The sequence below is a fragment of the Rutilus rutilus genome (genome assembly GCF_951802725.1).
Source record: "Rutilus rutilus genome assembly, chromosome: 22".
Lineage (NCBI taxonomy): Eukaryota > Metazoa > Chordata > Actinopteri > Cypriniformes > Leuciscidae > Rutilus > Rutilus rutilus.
This window is the reverse complement of record NC_140227.1, coordinates 7,891,426-7,915,775: the sequence shown is the minus strand read 5'-3', so window position 1 is coordinate 7,915,775 and position 24,350 is coordinate 7,891,426. Positions and strand designations below refer to the sequence as shown.

At 43.6% G+C, this 24,350-nt stretch overlaps 1 protein-coding gene across 1 annotated transcript; it reads left to right on the top strand.

Annotated features, from left to right (window-relative positions):
* The first annotated feature begins 14,066 nt into the window (after positions 1–14,066).
* Positions 14,067–22,374, top strand: ifi30b (IFI30 lysosomal thiol reductase b). Its single transcript, XM_084395868.1, has 7 exons — positions 14,067–14,263; positions 19,364–19,552; positions 19,646–19,714; positions 21,472–21,561; positions 21,787–21,939; positions 22,039–22,107; positions 22,211–22,374. Exons 1-7 carry the CDS (start codon positions 14,123–14,125, stop codon positions 22,268–22,270), a joined length of 771 nt encoding a protein of 256 aa, XP_084251994.1. The 5' UTR covers positions 14,067–14,122; the 3' UTR covers positions 22,271–22,374.
* The last annotated feature ends 1,976 nt before the right edge of the window (positions 22,375–24,350 follow it).

The window sequence follows — 24,350 nt, the reverse complement described above, 5'->3', positions numbered from 1 at the left end:
GCGAAGGGTGAGAACGGCCCACCTGATGGCCAAACACTCCTTCTCTATGGTGCTGTACATCGTCTCTCTCTTAGAGAGCTTTCGACTGATATACAGCACCGGCCGCTCTTCACCCTCCACCTCCTGGGACAGGACAGCGCCCAACCCCCTGTCCGACGCGTCTGTCTGTAGGATAAAGGGGAGAGAAAAGTCAGGAGCATTTAAGAGCGGACCGCCACACAGAGCAGCCTTTATCTGGGTGAAAGCCTGCTGACACTGCTCCGTCCACTGGACCCTATCTGGTGCCTCCTTTTTAGTTAAATCAGTCAGCGGGCTGGCAGTGTCCGAAAAATTAGGTACAAACCTTCTATAATAACCTGCCAGCCCCAGGAACTGTCTAACCTCCTTTTTGGTCTTGGGTCTCGGACAGGTCGCAACCGCTGCCGTCTTGTCAATTTGTGGACGCACCTGTCCATGACCCAAGTGGAAACCCAGATATCTTACTTCCACCCACCCAATTGCACACTTCTTCGGATTGGCCGTGAGCCCAGCCCTTCTCAGCGTCTTCAGGACAGCTCGCAAATGCTGCATATGTCGCTGCCAATCCCCACTATAAATTATAATATCATCTAGGTATGCAGCGGCATATGCAGCATGCGGCCGGATAATTCTGTCCATCAGACGCTGAAAGGTGGCCGGAGCCCCGAACAACCCGAACGGAAGTGTAACAAATTGGTGTAATCCGAACGGCGTTGTGAAAGCTGTTTTTTCTTTGGTCATGGGAGACAAGGGGATCTGCCAATAACCCTTAGTTAAGTCCAGTGTCGAATAAAATCGAGCAGTGCCTAGTCGATCAAGCAATTCGTCAACCCTAGGCATTGGATATGCGTCGAATTTCGACACAGCATTCACCTTCCTGTAATCCACACAGAACCGTACTGAGCTGTCCGTTTTAGGAACTAAAACTATCGGGCTCGCCCAGTCACTGTTGGATTCTTCTATTACTCCCATTTCTAGCATCGCTTCTAATTCACTTTGAACCACTTTTTTTTTGTGTTCTGGTAATCTATACGGCCGGCTGCGAACAACCACGCCCGGCTCAGTCTCAACATGGTGCTGAATGAGATTCGTTCGACCAGGCAGGGGTGAAAACACATCAGCAAAATCTGCTTGTATTGATTTGATATCAGTGAGCTGCGAGGGTGAGAGGTGGTCTCCTCCAGGGGCCAGAGCGAGTGATTGGGACTTTGAATTCACTTCTGGACCGAGATCCTCCTCCCCACTCACTACCGTCGCCAGCATCACTGATTCCGCCTCAGACCATTTTTTAAGCAGGTTGAGGTGATATATTTGATGTGCTCCGCCTCTATCTGTTCGAACTACCTCATAGTTGAGATCACCAACTCGCCGTGTAACCTCAAAGGGCCCTTGCCACTTCGCGAGTAACTTTGAACTAGAAGTAGGGAGTAATACAAGCACTTTATCTCCCGGTGCGAATTGACGTAGTCTAGCCCCCCTGTTGTACAACCGACTCTGCTTGTCTTGTGCCTGTAACAAATTCTCCATTGATAGCCGCCCCAAAGTGTGGAGTTTTGTTCTCAGGTCCATAACATATTGAATTTCATTTTTGCTATTAGAAGGTCCGTCCTCCCAAGTCTCTCTAAGGACATCCAGCACTCCACGTGGCTGACGTCCATAGAGAAGCTCGAAGGGGGAAAACCCCGTGGAGGCTTGCGGGACCTCCCGTACAGCGAACAAGAGGGGTTCTAACCACTTATCCCAATTTTTGGCGTCCTCATGTACGAACTTACGACTCATGGATTTTAACGTGCGGTTAAACCGTTCGACCAGCCCGTCTGTCTGTGGGTGATAGACACTTGTTCGAATCGATTTAATGCCCAGTAATTCGTAAAGCTCGCGAATAGTACGTGACATAAACGCCGTGCCCTGATCGGTGAGGATTTCTTTTGGAATCCCCACCCGGGAGATTAATTGAAACAGTGCACTCGCCACACTCTTAGCAGAAATAGTGCGGAGAGGTACTGCTTCAGGATACCGCGTTGCATAATCCACCAGAACTAATGCAAAGCGGTGTCCTCGCGCTGACCGTTCTAATGGCCCGATGAGGTCCATACCAATTCGTTCGAAGGGGACCTGCATTAATGGAAGGGGGCACAATGGTGCTTTTGGGGTGGCCGGTGGATTCACCAACTGGCATTCACGACAAGACGCGCACCACCTGCGCACGTTCTCGTGAATGCCCGGCCAAAAGAACCGGGCCATGAGACGGTTTAGTGTAGCCGTTTGTCCTAAATGCCCAGCCATTGGATTACAATGAGCCGCCTGGAAAAGCATTTCCCGACGGCTTCTAGGTATCAGTAACTGGGTTGTATCTTGCTTGGTCTGGGCGTCTTGGGTCACCCGATACAACTTATCTTTTAAAATTGAAAAATAAGGATAGGAGAGCGGTTGTTCAGGATGAAGAAGCTGACCGTCGATAGAACGAACCTGATCAAAGGCGTTTTTCAGCGTTTCATCCCGTGACTGTTCCAGGGGAAAATCATCACGCTCAGGGAGGATGTTTTGCTCCAGAGCACTCTGTTCCCCTGAAACAGGCTCCGGAGGTTCCGGTTCAGCCTCTCCCAACTGTGCAACCGCTATTCTACTCTTCTCTCTTTTTCCCCAAGAGGCATCCGAACACAAATATCCCAATAATTTGTTGAATGAGGGCCAATTAGTACCCAAAATTATCGGATGCCGGAGGTGCGGATTAACTGCCACCTCTATTCTATGCTTTTCTCCCCTGAATTGAACATCCACAGGCAAAATAGGATAACTCACCACTTCCCCGTGCACACACCGAACCTTAACCACGCGGCTATTATCCAATGCCCTAGGTTGAATCAGACTTTGATGTATAGAGGATTGGTTACATCCTGAATCCACCAGAGCCTGATATGTACCCCCCTTGATACTCACTGGTATTTGGTATAGGCCAGCTTGATCGAGGGCAGCCTGTGGCGCGTCGGGGACCCGGATCAATGTCCCCACCTCCATCACTGGACACCTGTCAATAAAATGTCCTGGGTCCCCACAGCGCCAACAGGCCGGCCCAGACTTTACCGCCGCCCTGGCGGCAGGAAGCGGGTCAAGCGATTGGCGTGGAGAGAGCGGTGATGGAGTGGGCGGGGTGAAGAATCCCATGGTCGAACTTCCCCCCCTTGGAGGAACCCTGGGTGCAGCTGTTGGCTCCGCCGAATACCCCGTTCTCCACCGTGGCGCTGGTTTCGGTGGGAGCCCTCCCCGGGACCTGGGAAGGGGAACAGGTTTGGAGAGAGAAAGGGGAGGGGAAGAGAGAGAGAGAGAGAGAGAGAGATGCAGATGGTAAAGGATCGCCGACCCCTGGGCACGCCACCATCTGGTCCTCCGCCAGCTGGATGGACTGGTTCAGCGACGTCGGGCGGTGGCACTGGACCCACTGCGCAGTCTTCCTAGGCAGCCGGGCCACGAACTGCTCCAGTACCACACGATCGATTATATCCTCGACGTCGCTCCTGTCGGCCATCAACCATTTGCGGCAGGAGTCCCGGAGCTGTTGTGCCATCACGAAGGGTCGGCCGGACTCTTCCAGGGTAAGGGTCCTGAACCGCTGGCGATGTTGCTCCGGCGTCCGGCCGACCCGCTGGAGGATGGCACGCTTGAGGTCCTGGTAGACCAGGAGGTTTTGGACTGGCAGTTGGTGTGCGGCTATCTGCGCTTCTCCTGACAGCAGGGGGATCAGCCGCATTGGCCAGTCTCCTCTGGGCCATCCCCGATCCTCTGCCGACTTCTCAAATAAATCCAAGAAGGCCTCTGGATCGTCATGAGGCCCCATTTTGTTGAGCGGCAGAGGAGATGTGCTGTCCTTAGATGAGGGGATGGCCCGAGCCTCCCGGTCTACCCAGCTCCGGAACAGCTCGCGGTCTTCATGCTGGGATCGGAGGAGCGCCTCGAAGCATTTATCCTGCTCCTCCTTGATCGCCAGCAGATGTTGGTGTTGCTCTTGGTGAAGACCGGCGAGCGACTGGATGATGTCCGCAAATGGTGTACCTGGCGGGGACTGCATGGCGGCGGCGATCTTCTTCCTTCCCGGGTTTCGGCACCAGTGTGATAAGGTTCAGTTCAGTAATAATAAGGAAGGAAGAAGACAGGGGTCGGCTTGAGCTGGGACTCACGTTTTATTCACTCTTTTTCGTATAAACAAAAAGGTGCGCACAAAGCGCGTTCACCGTGCATGAACACAGCAATAAACAAACAATAACTCAGAATTCTCTTTAGACGTTTCTCTCGATCTCCGACAGCACACACGAGGTCCCAGCTCGTCTCTCTCTCTCTCTCTCTGCCGCGCTCCGGCTTATATGCGGTCTCTCCACGCCAATTACTGAAATCAGACACAGGTGTTCATCATCTGCACTTGACCTACTTACGCTCCGCTCTGCTCCGTCCTCTCTCTCCCGCTACAGACTCCGCAAAACCACGCCCCCCCTCGCCACATAAACATTTATTATTATACTATTATACTAAAAAATAATTATACTATTATACAAAAAATAATATATTTAGTAACAATATATACAGAGTAACAATATGTCATAACGACGCTATGGGGAACGCCTCAGGCGTGACAGGTGTCTGAAATCAAATATCAACTCACAGCAATCATGTTGACCGGCGACAGCCCGTGCATCATCAGCTTGAATGATGAGCGCACGACCTGGATGTATAAAAAGGGCGCCTTGAAACCATGACAACATCTTTTCGTCTTCAGGGACTGTTTGTCTGTTTGGAGAATATCGCTGAAACGCGCAGAGAAGAAGGAGAATTTTCGCAAGTGTGCAGACCCATGCCCAAGATATTTGACATCAAGTGAAACACACACGATCTGTGCGTTTTTTGCTTGGGAGAAGAGCACGCACGAGAGGCTCTCGAGAGAGCCTCTTGTGCAAACTGTGAGTGTTTTTCATTTGAAGACGCTCCGCTCTCGTCGGACCCTTTTCTCGAGGGAGGAGGGTTCAGTATCTGAGCCCCGTGGTTCCACGCGACCTGTGAAATAATACTGTTTGGGTGCGAGGCATTCACAGTCAGCTCCTGAGGGTGCTGGCAGTGTTCATTGAGAAATATCTCGGCGCGCGTGCATCCGTGCGCTGTCGGATGTTTCAACCTCGCACCTGTTGACTTTCTTCTTGAGGGATGAAAGCCAAATATATTTTAAACGGCTCGAATCTCGCGTTTGCCGAGGCAGTGTGTAGATTACGAGAACGTATAGATAAATATCAAAACAGTATTGTCTGGTGATTATGGCTGCATTTAATTCTATGGAATTAAAATGATGGAATATTATCTGACTTTAAGAAGTTAGATATTTTAATTCAGCCTACCATCCAGACCGTGTTTCACTTATCCAGTGTTTAAAAAAAAAAAAAAAAAGAAAGACAAAGACTGCATTTAATTCGGAGGAATTAAAATAAAAAAAAATAAAAAAAATAAAAAAAATAAAAAAAACATATTTGGCGTTGTGAAGCCTTAAAAAACATAAGGCTTCACCAGGCCTTCCTGAATATGAGCTCCCATATACTGTGGCTTATCAGGTCAGAGGCCTCGCCAGGCCTTCCTGATTATGAGCTCCCACATACTGTGGTTATCAGGTCATAGGCCTCACTAGGCCTTCCTGAATATGAGCTCCCACATACTGTGGTTGAATATGAGCTCCCACTTACTGTGGTTATCAGGTTATAGGCCTCACCAGGCCTTCCTGAATATGAGCTCCCACATACTGTGGTTATGAGGTCAGAGGCCTCACTAGGCCTTTCTGAAGGTGAGCTCCCACATATTGTGGCTTATTACCAGGTGATAGGCCTTACCAGGCCTTCCTGAATATGAGTTCCCACATACTGTGGTTATCAAGTCATAGGCCTCACTAGGCCTTCCTGAATATGAGCTCCCACATACAGTGGTGGAATATGAGCTCCCACATACTGTGGATATCAGGTCATAGGCCTCACTAGGCCTTCCTGAGTATGAGCTCCCACATACGGTGGTTGAGTATGAGCTCCCACATACTGTGGTTGAATATGAGCTCCCACATACTGTGGTCGCCAGGTTATAGGCCTCACCAGGCCTTCCTGGTTATGAGCCTGCACATGTCAGGTTACAGGCCTCACCGGCCTTCCTTAATGTGAGCTCCCACATACTGTGGTCATCAGGTTACAGGCCTCATCCGGCCTTCCTGGTTATGAGCTCCCACATATTGTGGTCGCCAGGTTACAGGCCTCACCCGGCCTTCCTGAGTATGAGCTCCCACACACCATGGTCGCAGGTCTCCCTAGTTATGAGCTTCCTCATGTCAGGTTACAGGCCTCATCCGGCCTTCCTGAATGTGAGTTCCCACATACTGTGGTCACCAGGTTTCAGGCCTCATAGGCCTTCCTGAGTATGAGCTCCCACATACTGTGGTCACCAGGTTTCAGGCCTCATAGGCCTCCCTGAGTATGAGCTCCCACATGCTGTGGTCGCCAGGTTTCAGGCCTCTCCGCCTTCCTGAGTGTTAAGCTCCCACATTCAGTGGTCACCAGGCTTCAGGCCTCCTAGGCCTTCCTGGTTATGAGTTTTCACATGTCAGGTTACAGGCCTCACCAGGCCTTCCTGAATGTGAACTCCCACTCACTGTGGTCGCTAGGGTATAGGCCTCACTGGTTGTGAGCTTCCACATGTCAGGATGCAGGCCTCATCAGGCCTTCCTGAATGTGAGCTCCCACGCATTGTGACTATCAGGTTACAGGCCTTGTCTGGCCTTCCTGATCATGGGTTCCCACATGCTGTGGTTGCCAGGTTACAGGCCTCACCGGCCTTCCTGGATATGAGCTCCCACATTCTGTGGTCGTCAGGTCACAGGCCTCAGCGGCCTTCCTGAGGATGAGCTCCCACTTACTGTGGTCGTCAGGTTATAGTCCTCACTAGGCCTTCCTGAATATAGAGTGATGAAGTACATGCACCTTTACTTCATCTATTTTTCTTTTTGGTACGTACGCTCCGTACCTTCTTAAACCCATACTTATGGTAAGTCACACGACTGAACGTCTTGTGTACTTTCTCAAATCCATATTTTATGATAAGGGTCATGCGCTGTACGCTTCGGTCCCTTCCTATGTGGCTCAGACCCCGGTCTTTCACCTCGGTCCCACTTTAGATGCGTCCTGTCGTCGAAGTATGCTACGACAGACGCCTTTCTCTAGCTAACTTCCACATTCTGATGGGCTCCCACACACTGTGGTCACCAGGTTACAGGCCTCACTGGCCTTCCCGAGTATGAGTTCCCACATGCTGTGGTCGCCAGGTTAGAGGCCTCACCAGGCCTTCCTGGATTCGGAATGGCTAAGTACACGCACTTTCGTTTCGTGTACTTTCTAAAATCCATATTTATGGCCTTTTTGAAAGTAGCCCCCACATGGTGTGGTTGTCAGGTTACAGGCTTTATCAGGCCTTCCTGAAAGTAAGCTCCCACAGGTTGTGGTCACCAGGTTTCAGGCCTCACCAGCCTTCCTGAGTATGAGCTCCCACCTACTGTGGTCGCCAGGTTACAGGCCTCATAGGCCTTCCTGAGTATGAGCTCCCACATGCTGTGGTCATCAGGTTACAGGCCTTATAGGCCTTCCTGATATTAGCCCCCACCTACTGTGGTAGCCAGGTAAAGGCCTCACCAGGCCTTCCTGGATTCGGAATGGCTAAGCACACGCACTTTCAGTCGTGTACTTTCTAAAATTCATATTTATGGTAAGGGTTATGCGCTGTCTGCTTCATTCCCTTTTTTACGTGGCTCAGACTCCGGTTCTTCACCTTGGGTCCCACTCCAGATGTGTCTTCTGTCGCAATGTTTTACGACAGGCGCTTCCCTTTCAAGCTATCTCCCACATTCTGTGGTTACAGGCCTCATTAGGCCTTTCTGAAGGTAGCCCCACATTGTGTGGCTGTCAGGTTACAGGCCTCTCCGGCCTTCCTGAATACGAGCTCCCACTTACTGTGGTCGCCAGGTTTCAGGCCTCACAGGCCTTCCTGAGTATGAGCTCCCACATACTGTGGTCGCCAGGTTACAGGCCTCACCCGGCCTTCCTGATATGAGCTCCCACATTCTGTGGTCGCCAGGTTAGAAGCCTCACCAGGCCTTCCTGGATTCGGAATGGCTAAGTACTAGCGTATTCGTTTCGTGTACTTTCTAAAATCCATATTTATGGTGAAAGGTTATGCGCTGTCCACTTCATTCCCTTTTTTACGTGGCTCAGACTCCGGTTCTTCACCTTGGGTCCCACTCTAGATGCGTCTTCTGTCGCAATGTTTTACGACAGGCACCTCCCTTTCAAGCTATCTCCCACATTTTGTGGTTACAGGCCTCATTAGGCCTTTCTGAAGGTAGCCCCACATTGTGTGGCTGTCAGGTTACAGGCCTCACAGTCCTTCCTGAATGTGAGCTCCCACATACTGTGGCCGCCAGGTTACAGGCCTCACCGGCCTTCCTGATATGAGCCCTCATGTACTGGAGCTCCCCACATGAGGAGGTCATCAGGTCTTAGGTCTCAGTAGACCTTCCTGGTTTTGAACCCTCTCTTACTTCCCCAGTGTTCGGAGCGAGCACTGGGTAGACCCGTGGATTGAGTGGACGACTTCCGTCGTTTCTTGAGGTTGAGTCACACTCTCCGGGAGATCCCGTCTCTGTGATCCGGAACTGAATGGTTTCTGCCAGCTTTGCAGGCCTCCGGTTTCTGGATGCCTTATCCAAGGCAACTTCCAGAGGCTCTGTCTCTGACAGACAGGCAATGGCCAGACTGTGTGTCTTAGTATAGATCACCAGGCCAGCCTGGTGGTATTTCAGGAGGCATGCTCCCCTGAATAGTGACTGGCTGGGAGTCCCTTGGGTCCCCTAGCCACACTCCCTAGAAGGGACCCCTTCGTTTGGAAGTTGTGGTCCTAAGCCTTTGAGCTGGCCCAGATATACCCTCCATTAATTATGTTCTGGCGGTTTCTTGGTTCATTAGCTTGGGCTATGACCGGTAGGGAGTGCTGTCACTGACAGCCCGGTGTGACCTAAGAGTGAGTGGTTCCAGTATTTTCTGAATTCTGGTTCTGACAGTTGTCACTGCCTTCTGGCATGCACTCCCCTCAGCATGGCGGAGTGGGTATTTCGTTCCCCATTGTGTCGTTATGACGTATTGTTGAGTTCCCTTCAAAAGGGAACGTCTCAGGTTACGAATGTATCCTATGTTCCCTGAGAACAGGGAACGAGACAATACGTCTCCCTGCCATGCCTCGGGGCCTGCCTGCAACAGTCCCTTCAGACGATAGGATGTTGTCATGGTTTCAAGGCGCCCTTTTTATACATCCAGGTCGCGCACTCATCATTCAAGCTGATGATGCACGGGCTGTCGCCGGTCAACATGATTGCTGTGAGTTGATATTTGATTTCAGACACCTGTCACGCCTGAGGCGTTCCCCATAGCGTCGTTATGACGTATTGTCTCGTTCCCTGTTCTCAGGGAACATAGGTTACATTCGTAATCTGAGATGTTTTCCTCCTCTTTTTCTTCCGTTTTAACTGTTCAGCTATCTTCATTCAACTCACTCTCACTTCCAAGTTTCATCTAACTCCGAGATTCTTAATTCACGACTATCCTGTGCCCATTATCCCGGGTTTCGGCACCAAAAACTATAGTTAAAGTTTGTGAAAAACTGAGGCTTACACGGATGTCAATTTTCTAGCTCGTTTACTTCAGAAAAAAAGAACCTTGAGTACTTGACAAGGCTGAATAAAAAAAATGTAAAAAAGATATCAGCATACTTAGTATGTACTTAAAGTATATCAGGTTGGAGTGCACATCATTGCAATCTTTCCAAATAAACACAAACCACAAAGTAATAGTGTTTTCTCATCATTTACACTTAGCAACACGTGTCTATTCAGAAAAAAATTGTATTCAACAACAAAAGTTACAACATCGTATTATACTATTTTTTTGTGTATTCATTGATATTAATATAAAAAAAAGCAGAACGAGATGCTGCGCTGCTCAGCCCATTGGGAACGTCTTTAAACGTGACCAGCTGTGAATATAGTGTGTAAACACGTCAATAGAATTGACCCGGAGGTATACCTTTGACATGAGGCTATAAATAGATGAGCTCCAGCTGCATCGTCAGGTATTTTGTTTGAAGAGCAGTCCTGGGACATCTTCTGCACGGCAAGGCAGCGCAGCATCTCGTTCTGCTTTTTCAGGGAACAAGGGTTACAGTTAAGTAACCCCGAGCATTCCCTTTCAAAAGCTACAATCGATGCTGCGCTGCTCAGCGCATTGGGAACGAAAATGCCAACGCCGCCGTGCTTGGAGATATCTGGACCCCTTACAGTTGTGTAGATGTACTCACAAGAACGCAAGAAGGCCTCAGACATTAGCTTGTGATGTCGACTCAAGGACGTGAGAGCCCGGAGTGGCATGAGCATCCAAACTATTAAAAAAAATTGACGTGTCCGGAGAGGACCAACCTGCCGCATCACAAACAAGTTGTAAGGGGGCACCCCTTGCCAAAGAAGTAGTGGAGGCGACCCCCCCGGTGGAGTGAGCCCTTAAACCCATTGGCGAAACTTCACCGCGCGCCTCATAGGCAAGAGCAATAGCATCCCTGTCCCAATGTGACATTGTCTGCTTAGTGGCAGCAGCCCCTCGGTTGCGGCCCCCATAATAGATGAACAGTTGCTCTGACTTACGCCACTGGTTAGTGTGGTGGCCGTAGGCCTGAAGAGCATGGAGTGGACACAGTCTGCGAGATCTCTCCTGTTCCGGCGTTGTGAACGGCGGAGGGCAGAATGTCTCAAGAGTGACAGGATGTACAGTCGAAAAAGGTACCTTAGGCAGGTAGTCAGGATGAGGATGCAAAATCACTTTCACCATTCCTGGGGCAAAGTCTAAGCAGGATGGCGAGATGGTAAGAATGGTGACTCAGGATGAAGACTCAGAGAGAAGTAGAGGGGACATTGCACCGTAAAATCTGGTCCAGATCTGTTTCACTACTTCTGGGTGGAGTTTCCATTCCCCCATCAATAGTTTCTGTCTGGACAGTAAATCTGCTCCCACATTCAGATGCCCTGGAATTTATATTGCTCTGAGTGACAGGAACTTGTCCTGGGCCCAGAGAAGAATCTGTCTCGCTATTCTGTTCAGATTGCGTGAGCGCAGACCTCCCTGGTGATTTATGTAAGAGACTGTCGCTGTGTTGTCCACCCACACTAGGACATGACAGCCCCTCAATTGAGGGAGAAAGTATTTCAGGACCAGAAATACAGCCGTCAGCTCGAGGTAGTTGATGTGCCAATCGAGCTGATGACCCTCCCATTCCCTTTGAGCTGGATGACCACTTAAGACCACTCCCCAACCCGTCAGGGAGGTGTCTGTTGTTGGTTACCACATAGTTAGTGTATGAAGCCTGCAGTGCGTCACTTATTAGCCTTTGAGGATTGGCCCTTGGATGAAATCCTCTGGCTCTGATCGGTCTCATGTGCAACAACCCCAAAGGGATCACATGGCTGCTGATGCCATGAAACCTAACACTCTTTGATACTGACTAACAGTGAGATGTTGGCTTTGCCCAGGGTATGCTGAATGGTATCGATTCGACAGATGTGCCCGCATCGTGATCGAATCCCAAACGATCCCAAGATAAGTTGTTCTCTGAGCAGGAGAAAGAATGCTTTTCTACGAGGGGGAGCATGACTCGCCACACTCTGCTTCTTGATCTCCCAAGGTCTTGAAGGAGGAGAGGTTGGGTGGCCGATGGCCCCTCCCCTTGAGTGCGGCGAGGAAGAAACTGGACAAATGCTTCCTCGTGTTTTTTCACTTCTCTAAATCTGGTGGCTAGCATCACCAAATAAACCAGAGGGGGAGATCGGGGCATCAAGTTAAAAGATTCTCTCTTTGTCTTTGATGCCAGACAGATTGAGCCACAGATGCCTCTCCGTGCTCACCAAAGCAGACATTGAACGGCCGATGGCGCGGGCCGTTTGCTTGGTGGCACAAAGAGACAGGTCTGTGCCTCTACGAAGCTCAGAGAAAGCTTCCTCATCAATCGCAGAGTGCCAACCACCGTTCATGCACTTAAATGCCATTGCAACTGTTGTTTGCAACTACTGTTTTTTTTTTCGGTTTTCGTTTTTTTTTTTTTTTTTGCCTGATTTTGTTCTAAATGATTTCACACCAGTCAGTTTTCGCTTGATGTATATCTGGGCCTTTCCACTGCTACATCATGTGTATAGACTTTCTTCGGGGCTCTCAGGGGGAAATCTCTACTTATCCCGCACCCTTTGTGTTTTGGGAGGTGGAGGCGCCCAACAGGCCATTCATAAGTGAACGGGTTCCTGCCAATTCAAACGGTTCCTGCCAGTTCTTCCTTCAGGGCCTCGAACAGACCGAAACTATAGAAAACATGATCCCTCTGTCAGGCTTTTTGGCAGTGTGGCATTTTCAGCCCAACATCTCTGCACTCTTCGGACGTATATGTTTAAGATGCTTACTCACAAACTCATAGTGTCACAAATCCAATCTGAAGATTGGATTTTGATGATAGATCTAATGGAAGGCTACGTTCACGTCGAGATTCAGGAAGGCACAGCAGATTCTGTTTTGGGCAGAAGCAAAGTTCCTTTCCTTAAAAGCAGTTTACATTAAGTGGCAAGCAAATATGGGGCTGACATCCTGTCAAGGCAAGGGCTGAGGCCGAGGGAATGGTGACACTCGCAAGTAGTAGAGTCCATATGGCAGAGGCACGACAGAGCGGAGGTGGAGATGTTTGCCTCCGAGGAGACAACCCACACCTCCAGCACTATAGGGACTGGATGCCATGGTGCAGTCATGGCCAAGGCTTACCTGCACCTGTTCGCTTTTCCTCCGATAGCTCTGCTCCCAGCAATTCTAGCAAGGGTCTCAAGTCTAGTTTATTTATAGAGCCCTTTACAACTAATCTGTAGACCAATAGAATGTACAGTCAGTAAAAATGCAGATAGATAAAACAACATAAAACATCAAAGAAAAAATGCAAAGGATAACAATAAGATAAAATAAAATACAGCTTCCAAATATATACAATTAAAAGCCATAGAAAACAAATAATAATATAAATGATAATAAATAATAATTTTTCAAGCTAGATTTTAACGGAAGATACAGATCTAATGTCAGATGGAAGGGCAGTCCACAACCTCGGGCCAACAGCAGAAAAAGCCTGATCCCCTTCAGTTTTCAGGCAGGTTTTGGGGATCAACAAAAAAACACAGTTTACTGCTCTCTGAGTTCTACTTGAATTCATGTGAATTATTTCATAATATAACCTGGGGGCATTACATGGTCAGCTTTATAAACATATAGCAACACCTTATACTGAATCCAACATTTAACCGGGAGCCAAAACCGGTGTAATATGCTCCATTTTCTTTGTACCAGTAAGGAGTCTCGTAACCGCATTCTGGACCAATCTTGATAAGAGTCTGGCTTACTCCTGAATAAAGTGCATTACAGTAACCCAGGCAGGAGGAAATAAATGCATAAAGAACTGTCTTAAGATCAGCATCTGACATAAAAAAAAAATATTTTTGCAATAATCCTTAACTGGAAAAAGCAGCTTTTCACCACATACTTGATCTGAGCATCAAATGTAAGTGCTGAATCAAAAATTACATCCATATTTCTTATCTGAGACTACACATTCGGTAAGGATGGACCTAGTTCATCTTTTAAATCACTATCAGCCCCAATTGGCCCAAAAATGATAACTTCAGATTTATTCCCTTACCCCACCTTTACAGGATGTTTGTGCTGCAACAGGCTGATCCTATCCACTGCGTCACAGTTATTTTTTTATTGCAATATTTACAAAGGCACATCACTGATCTCAGTTCTGAGCCCTCTTTGATCACTGAGCAGCTTCTCGTTGCTGATCTGAGGTCAGTGAGTACTGTCTTTTCAGCTGCAGCTGCTCACAGATAATTGGAGGTTATTTTGATGGGAGGAGAGTGCAAACAAGCTCTCATACCACTCAAAGAAAGCTCAGTGACTCTCTAAATACCCACAAAATGAACACTCGGATGCTTTGTGTATTCCATTTCATATTCCTCAGTGTTTATGAAATCCAGAGTAAATCTCACCCAAAGCCTTCATGTGGATACCCTCCATCCCAATGGTGCAGGTCTCTGGAGATCGCCATAGAATGTGGGGTAAGTCTGTTGAAAAGGTTGATTTAAGTCTTGAAACCTTTTTTTTTTTTTTTTTACTTTAAATGATACAGACATTTCTGCAGCCCAATATCATTTGTGGCTTGTTAATTACTCAAATTCTACAGAACATAATGTTGATGCATCTCAAGGCATGGTAATCTTTTTACTTAAAAATGTTTAAAGTGACAAAAATACAAAAATACAAAATTATTCATCTATTTTAACTTGCAATATAATTGCTGGTATTTATATGCAGTTTGATGACTTGTTTAGAATATTGACTTTTTTATGCAATATTGTACAGAATAAACTGGTCTTATAAAGAACATGTGCTCGGCATCACTTTCAAAGACTTCTTTGTGCCTGTAAATTACTGTCATGCTTTTGAACAAACAGCTTCCAATTAAATGGGCCACAAGGTTTCCTGTTTTGCATCATTTGATGAACCTCCTTATGTCTTCAACTGTATCTTCCTACTCAGTGTACAGTGTCAGAAGTTCATCCTGTAAATAATTAGTCTAAAAGGTGGGCTTTACAGAATACAAACAGGTGTGTGACAGACTATGATCATAATTAATGACTTTCAAGCAGTGACATTGGTCATGTGACATTTTAGATGTGACCCATATGCGTAAAACACTCTACTCTTTTCCACCTTTGCAAGTAACACTAAATATTGTATAATTCCTAAATCAATTTAGGATTCATGCAAAGAGTAAATCAAGTGTGCATTTATGACAAGTGTTTTTTTTATCTGACAGCACGTTGTGAAAACAAATTCTTAATGTTGTCCAACAGGGAACACTTTAGTGACATATTCCAAATTAAAATACACACATACACAGGTAAAAGTAAGGTGCACAGTCACTGCTTTCCTGGTGCTCGTGTTTCTGAAATCGCTACTCACGTTCCCGAGATTCTGAACGGTGACGAGCGCGTCGGAACTGTTGTCCTCCACGCGGGAGTGAACGACATCAGGATGCGCCAGACAGAGATTCTGAAGAAAGACTTCAGGAATCTGATCGATACGGTACGCAGCACATCGCCTGAAACAACGATCATAGTGTCAGGACCGCTTCCCACGTACCGACTAGGACATGAAAAGTTTAGCAGATTATTTGCGCTAAATGAATGGTTAATGTCATGGTGCAATGAGCAGAAACTGCTCTTTGTAAATAATTGGAATCTGTTTTGGGAGCGTCCTAGGCTTTTCCGTGCCGATGGCTTACACCCAAGCAGATTCGGAGCAGATCTTCTGTCGGATAACATCTCCAAAATGTTAAATACCTTTTGACTAGTAACCAAAAGTCCAAATCATAGTCTCTGCTGCACCAATTTAACTGATATAAATACTAGTGTAGAATATTGCATAGAAACCGTGTCTATTCCTCGTTTAGTGAGATCAAATAATATATCTACTGCAGGATCTAGGAAAAATCTAATTGTTATTAAAACAGAAAATGTTGCTATTAGTAAACAAAAACAATTTCTAAAGCTAGGTCTTCTAAACATTAGATCACTCACACCTAAGGCAGTTATTGTAAATGAAATAGTCACAGATAATAGCTTCGATGTACTTTGCCTAACTGAAACCTGGCTTAAACCAAATGATTATTTCGGTCTAAATGAGTCTGCTCCTCCTGGATACTCCTATAAGCATGAGCCCCGTCTAATTGGTCGTGGCGGTGGTGTTGCGACAATTTATAGAGATATTCTCAATGTTACTCAGAAAGCGGGTTATAAGTTTATTTCGTTTGAAGTACTTGTACTAAATGTTACGCTCTTAGATGTTAGAAAAACATCCCTATTATCTCTAGCCTTGGCTACCGTATATAGACCGCCTGGGCCTTACGCTGATTTCCTAAAAGAGTTTGCAGATTTTCTCTCAGACCTATTAGTCAATGTCGATAAAGCATTAATTGTTGGAGATTTTAACATACACGTAGATAATCCAAATGATGCGTTAGGGGCTGCGTTTACAGATTTATTAAATTCATTTGGGGTCAAGCAAAACGTCACCGGACCAACTCATCGTCTTAATCATACACTCGATTTAATTATATCACATGGAACCGATCCAACCGATATAGATATTATACCGCAAAGTGATGAAGTCACTGACCATTACATGGTAACTTGCATATTACGTACTGCTGTAATATGTCATGCAGCGCCGCGTTATCAACCAGGCAGAACAATCCTTCCATCCACCATAGATAATTTCTCAAATTGCTTATCCGATCTGTCTCAGCTGCTGCCTGAACCCAAACAAACAGATGAACTAGAAGAACTAACTAGCACTATGAGCACTATTCTCTCTAGAACATTGGATGTTGTTGCACCTATTAGATTAAAAAAGGTCAGAGAGAAAATTAAAGCACCGTGGTACAACAATACCACGCATGTTCTAAAGAGAGAAACCCGTATTTTAGAGCGTAAATGGAAACAAACTAATTTAGAGGTCTTTAGAATCGCGTGGAAAGACAGTATGTCACGTTATAAAAAGGCCCTAAAAGCAGCCAGGGCTGAGCACCTCCGCAAACTAATAGAAAATAACCAAAATAATCCAAGGTTTTTATTTAACACCGTGGCTAGACTAACAAATAAACAGACATCACCCGAACAAAATATCCCATTACAGTTTAGTAGTAATGATTTTATGAAGTTCTTCACTGAGAAAATAGAAAACATCAGAACCACAATTGTAAACGTTCAATCTTCAGTTGCGCCTTATAATTCAGCCTTAATTATCACCCCGCAAGAACAATTACAGTGCTTTACAACTATAGAACAAATAGAGTTAAATAAACTTATCACTTCCTCTAAAACAACAACATGTTTATTAGATCCGATACCAACTAAACTACTGAAAGAAGTGTTACCTGTAGTGGAAGAGCCTCTCCTTAATATTATTAACTCGTCTTTATCTTTAGGTCATGTTCCAAGAACATTTAAACTGGCAGTTATAAAACCTCTCATTAAGAAACCACAATTAGATCATAATAACCTAGCAAATTATAGACCCATTTCAAATCTTCCATTTATGTCTAAAATATTAGAAAAAGTGGTGTCCGCTCAATTGTGTTCTTTCTTGCAAGAAAATGATATCTATGAGAAGTTTCAGTCTGGTTTCAGGCCGCACCATAGCACTGAAACTGCGCTCGTTAAAATCACAAATGATTTACTTTTAGCTTCTGACCAAGGCTGTATCTCAATACTAGTTTTACTTGATCTTAGTGCTGCGTTCGATACTATAGATCACACAATACTCTTAGATCGACTACAAAATTATACTGGTGTTCAAGGACAAGCATTAAGCTGGTTTAGATCATACTTATCTGACCGCTACCATTTTGTCTATTTAAATGGAGAAAAATCGATCATAACTCCAGTAAACTATGGAGTGCCGCAGGGATCTGTGTTAGGCCCTCTATTATTCTCAGTATATATGATGCCACTTGGAAATATTATAAGGAAACATGGAATTAGTTTCCATTGTTATGCTGATGACACTCAAATATATATTTCATCACGGCCAGATGAAAACGATAAATTATCCAAATTGACAGAGTGTGTTAAAGATATAAAAGATTGGATGACGCGTAATTTTCTTTTATTAAATCCAGACAAAACAGAGGTACTACTTATCGGTTCAAAAAACCGCTCACAAAACCTCTCGCAATACAACTTTAATATAGTAGGATGTCCTGTTACTTTATCCTCTACAGTAAAAGACCTGGGTGTTATACTCGATTGCAACCTGTCTTTCAAAAATCATATTTCATATGTTACAAAAACCGCCTTTTTCCACCTTAGAAACATTGCTAAGCTACGTAATATGCTATCAGTTTCTGATGCAGAAAAGTTAGTTCATGCATTCATGACCTCGAGACTAGATTACTGTAATGCTTTATTAGCCGGTTGTCCTGCATCCTCAATTAACAAGCTACAGTTAGTCCAAAATGCCGCCGCTAGAGTTCTTACTAGATCAAGAAAATATGATCATATAACACCGATTTTATCATCACTGCATTGGTTACCTATAAAGTTCCGTATTAATTACAAGGTATTGCTACTGACTTATAAAGCCCTAAACGGCTTAGCTCCAGTCTATTTAACGGATCTTCTATCGCCCTATAATCCATCGCGCTCTTTAAGATCACTAAATTCAAGGCTTTTGGTCATACCTAGGATATCCAGAACCACCAAAGGAGGGAGAGCATTTTCACATTTAGCTCCAAAACTCTGGAATAGCCTTCCTGATACTGTTCGTTGCTCAGACTCGCTCTCCCAGTTTAAAACTAGATTAAAGTCGCATCTCTTCAGCCAGGCATTCATATAATATTTTTAATCTTACAGTCCAAATTACAATCCGGCCTCTAGTTAATAAACGCCAGAGGAGAACTGGCCCCCGACTGAGCCTGGGTTCTCCCAAGGTTTTTTTTTTTCTCCATTGGGTCACCTGATGGAGTTTTAGGACACTATTAGGTCACTTGATGGAGTTTTTCGGTTCCTTGCCACTGTTGCCTTTGGCTTGCTCAGTTGGGGATATTCTGGATATCTAATTTGATTTTATCAATAAATTCCACTAGAAACAAACCTTGTTGTATTATTTTAATTTAATACTGTGAAGCTGCTTTGATACAATCTGTATTGTGAAAAGCGCTATACAAATATACTTGACTTGACTTGACTTGACATTTGCATGTTTACGGTTCTGTGATTGTGGTTAATGGCTACTTGAAATGCAGATAAACAAATAATTTATTTTATCACTTGTTTTTGGAAATTTGTTGGAAATGTTTTTATTGTATTATTATTATTTTGTAAATCATTTAATTAATTAGCTTTTTATCAACTCAAGAAGCCCTGGGAGAAATCCCAGTTTGGGAAACCATGAAACTGACTGATGTGAATCTGGGTGACAATTGTGTGCTTTAACTGACAAAATTCATGTAGTTTTGTGACTTAATTTTTCACACTAAAGTCACATTGCATGAGTGTAGCCTTGCCAGACTGTGACAATGTGAAGATTTTTTCTCTTTAACGTTGCTACACCATGTTTCTTTTCCATGATTTGCAATGTATTGTTTGTGGTAGGTGCAGAAACAATGTATGGAACTGAACGCGACCCGGCCAGACCCATTGGTTCCTCCCGTAGAGATCTCTCTCTACTATGAGAGCCTGTGTCCAGGCTGCAGAGCGTTCCTAACAGAACATCTCTTCCCAACTTGGATTTTACTGAAAGATATAATGAATGTCAACCTGGTGCCTTTCGGCAATGCTAAGGTAAAAATGTTGATCTTTCATAAGAGTGTGTGTGTGTTATAATAAAGAAGATGTTACCTGAATTTGATTATGATTGTTAACTTGACATTTTAGGCGCTTCCTGAAGAGAATTCATTCTCATGTCAACATGGAGAACCAGAGTGCTACGCTAATATGGTTGAGGTGAGTTTGTGAGATAATACAGATGTCCCAAAACCTAGTGAGCTGCAAAAAGCTTAGTAAAATGTTTGTTCAAGCTGGCAGAAATGCAAAAGAATTTTGAGTATACAGTAGAAATAGGGTTCCAGTGGCACTTTAAATTCAGTCTTAAATTCAGTTTAATCAATGCTAAAGTGGTGTTAAATTTGGGGATGGAAAGCAGGAATTGCAATAAGGTCTTAAACTTAAATGCACTGTAAAGAAGTTGAGCTAACATTTAAAAAATAAATAAAGCAACCTATCACACTCAGTTAACTCAACTAATTCGCTCCAATTAATTAGTCAACTTAAATACGTTTGTTCATCCGGTAGTCTTTTTAACTTAAAAGATCTTGTCAAGGCAACTAAAAAAAACTAATGCATTCATATTAATGTAATAATATTTACTGTGCTACTTTATCTGTATCTGATTTAGAATGAGCAGAAATTTGTGAGAAATATAATGACACAAAGACAAAAGAGCTGCTAAAAAAATTGTCTTATGGGCTGTGCACAAGGTAACCCGCGTTCGAGTCTCAGCTCAAGGTTCAGGCATAGGGGTTGTTAACACAACACCGTTTTCAACAAAAAATTTACAACCTTTAAAGCGTTTTGGCCATTCACTTAGACGACAACAGCGTTTTGGGTGCCTGAAAACGCAAACTTTTGAAAATATGTTTCTAAGTGCAAGTTTTTGAAAACGGTCTCCTTGTAAACAACAAAAACGCGAATCTCTGAAAACGATGAGGTCATGCACATGCATATTACATGTTCAATCTATAGTGTTTCATCGCCATCTAATGGCCTGGCAGTGAATACAGCGTTTTTAGTCGTTTTCGTTGATCCGTGGAATGGGGATCATTTTGACAATGGTGTCATTTGTATGTGTTATCTTAAGCATATTGTCGTCATGTAAATGTACCCTTAGGCTATTTGTTCATTAATGACGTCATCAGCAACTAGTCGACGTCGACTCAACTTTCATCACATAAATGTCGACTTGCGTTGCATGTTCAAAGTCAAAACGCTGTTGCAAGCCTGTAGAATGTGCAGTTTCAAAGCAGTTTGCAATCAATGAATACTGCACATTTATGCCAGGTGATTGCTTATGATGGTTTATGAATTATGAAAGTGTTTACATGATGGTGTTTGTATTGTAATTTGTTGTTTGTGGTTGTCGAAATGCATATTTTATTTTAACTTTTTGATTGAGCAGCTAGATGTTATAAAGTAAAGACATTTAATAATAGTCCTGGTGTATTTCGGTCTTTTCAATAATTAAAAGTCCTGCATTATGCATAACTTTTTTTCTAGTTATTAAGCGGTATTTTGGATCCATAATAATCTGTATCAGGCATATAATTCAACATAAAATCTTGTAGCTTTTCTCTAGCACCAGACGTGTGTGTGTGTGTGTGTGCGCGCACAGGTCTTAAGTCTTAAATTTGAAGCTCTGCAGATATCTTGTATTTCACTATTAATACCACGTATTTCACTGATTAAAATAGTTTGGTCTAATAAAAATGAATTTTGAATAAAAATGAATAAAACTATTTTACCCAAATTTGTGTATTTTGTGTATTATGCTTGGCATTATTGTGTTGTTAGCTTAGCAACATGCTAACATCAATAATACTCCCTGTGAAGGCAGCAGAGACAGCAAGGCTAGGTTTTGTTGGTGAATAAATAAATATTTCAAGTTACACAATACACCTTGTTTATATTTCTTCTCTTTTTCATAGGCATGTGTTTTATATTCAGCCAGTCATGCAGCATTTCCTGTCATTTACTGCATGGAGTCGTCAGCAGATGTACTCAAATCTGCTAAGCCTGTAAGAATCTCAGAGCCAACATTACTGTCCCTCATTACAGCATTCTCTTTGAACAACGGAGAGCCATTTTAAAATGGTCTCTCCCTCTCTCTCTCTCTCTCTCTCTCTCTCTCTCTCTCTCTCTCTCTATATATATATATATATATATATATATATATGTGTGTGTGTGTGTGTAAAATATTATTATTATTTTTATTTTTTTTTATTTTTTATTTTTTTTGCCAGTGTTTGCAGCTCTATGCACCATTTGTTAAATGGGGGACCATAGAGTCCTGTACCAGAGGAGAACTTGGACACAGTCTGATGCATCAGAATGGAGTGAAGACGCAAGCGCTTAAACCTGCACATACCCATGTGCCCTGGATCACCTTCAATGGGGTGAGGCCCTCTAGAGCAGAGCATTTGCACTAATCTTTGTAATAAAAGACACTAATGTGAGGAGTTGAGTTTTTGATATCTAATTGTTTTCTTCCTCAGGAATATACTAGTGAATGGGAAGATAAGGCTATGTCCACTCTCTTCAACCTTGTATGCAGATTGTACAAAGTATGCTAATGTGTCTTTTTACATTTACCATTTCTGATTGCTGAAGTACTTCACATGCTCACCAACAAGGCTTAATTAGAAACCTTGTGTACTTCTCTTACAGGGAATCATGCCACCAGTCTGCACTGGAGCTCTGAAAAAACTGGACCGAAGCTTTTGCTAGTGGAAGGGAGGAGTGTTACACAATTCAGATTTATACAGTATATGATGCTCTTTGCTGTTTGTGGTAAAATAAAAAATAAAAATACAATATTGACAGTCTTAACCATATCTAAAGTCACACCTTTTTTCATATTTTTGTAGAATATGATCTAAATCACATCATGTCTAAATATATCTTCAAAGGCATGTAGACATTTATTAACCCTTGTGTGGTGTTCGGGTAGGACCCGTTTTCATTGTTTATCAAAAGAAAAATTAATTATTTTTTCAAACTCATACTCATTGGCCTTGACTCATTTTCTGTGAAGAATATATCTCAGAACACATTTTCAATGACCACACACAATGACACATCTGTGTCCTCATAAACCAAATGGCTAAACATACTAAATGGTGTTTTTTGACATTCAAAAAATGGCAAAAGTTTTCTGTGATTGGTAGGTTTAGGGGTAGGGTTAGTGTAGGGGGATAGATTATACAGTTTGTATACAGTGAGTGTGTGTGTTGTGTTTATTTTAACATAAAATTGTTTGATTGTGTTGAATTAAAAAACCCAAAATACAGCGGGTCCACCAGACACGAACAATGGCTGAATAACAAAAATATGAACACCACACAAGGGTTAACTCTGAGGCTCAGCTCAGCACCATTTCTAGTGGGCCATTCTTTTCCAATATTTTCAATTACTGCAACATACCTCTTTTCACCAGCAGAGGACAGTGTCAGATAATTTTTTCCTCAACAAAAAAAAGGCCTTCAAAAGCCTGTGTCCAAAGAAAAATGAAATGGAAGGCTTAACCTTTCATTTCTGTGACAAAAATAATACAATTAATATTGGTTAACAGACATTAGTTAAGTACTTTTAGGCAGCAGCAACTTATTCATTAAAAAAAATATATATATAATTATTTATTTTTTTATCATGATGAAGACCTTATGCATAAAAATACTGACATATCTGGGGGTCTTGATTCATCAAATTGTACCCTTCCTTCAACAAAATAAAGCTTTAACTGTCTAAAAAAATATGTTAGGCTACTTTTATTGGACATGGTACTTGAGGTAGGCTACCTACTTAAAGTTGGTACTGGTAACAATAAACATTTACATATATTTGTAAATAGTGTTTACTGTATTTGCAGATTATTTTGAGTGTCTGCTAAGAAAAAAAATAGTGTACTATATTATATATTTTTAAATATTATAAAATATATTATTACCAATCAAATGTTGATTCAGAGTTTGCGCTATCTGAAGTCCTCGCAGTAGTTGGGGGCATCTCTTCACAGGTGTTGGGTCATCTGAAGTTTTCAGATTGGCTGGATCCAAACTGGAGCTGACATAGGCCTACTCTCTAGTTACCTCAGGATGGGCATCCCGAGATAAAACAGAGAAGCAAATAATTAATTAAGAAAATAATTAGCGTAGCTGCTGTTCATAACATTAAGCAAGGATAATCACGTGCATTTGATCTGATCTAACTGGAGTATAAGGTTATGAGATGCATTATATGAATGCTTGGCTAAAGAGATGTGTCTTTAATCTAGATTTAAAGGTCCCATGGCATGAAAATTTCACTTTGTGAGTTTTTTTAACATTAATATGAGTTCCCCTAGCCTGCCTATGGTCCCCCAGTGGTTAGAAATGGCGATAGGTGTAACCAAGCCCTAGGTATCCTGCTCCGCCTTTGAGAAAATGAAAGCTCAGATGGGCCAAACTAGAATCTTCCCTATATGTCGTCATACGGGGAAAGGTTACCTCCCCTTTCTCTGCTTTTCCCGCAAAGAGAATTTGGCCTGCCCATGAGAAAATGAGCTACCGTGCTAGCACGATTTTGTTTTTTCCTCGAGAGACATCATGGCTTGCAAAGGAGCGAAGCATGGCAGTTGATCAGTGTTTGGATGTACAAATGAACACAAAAGTCTTTTTTTAGTTCCTTATATACAGTGGGTACGGAAAGTATCCAGACCCCCTTTTTCTCATTATTGTACACACAGCACCCCACATTGACAGAAAAACACAGAATTGTTGACATTTTTGCATATTTATTAAAAAAGAAAAACTGAAATATCACATGGTCC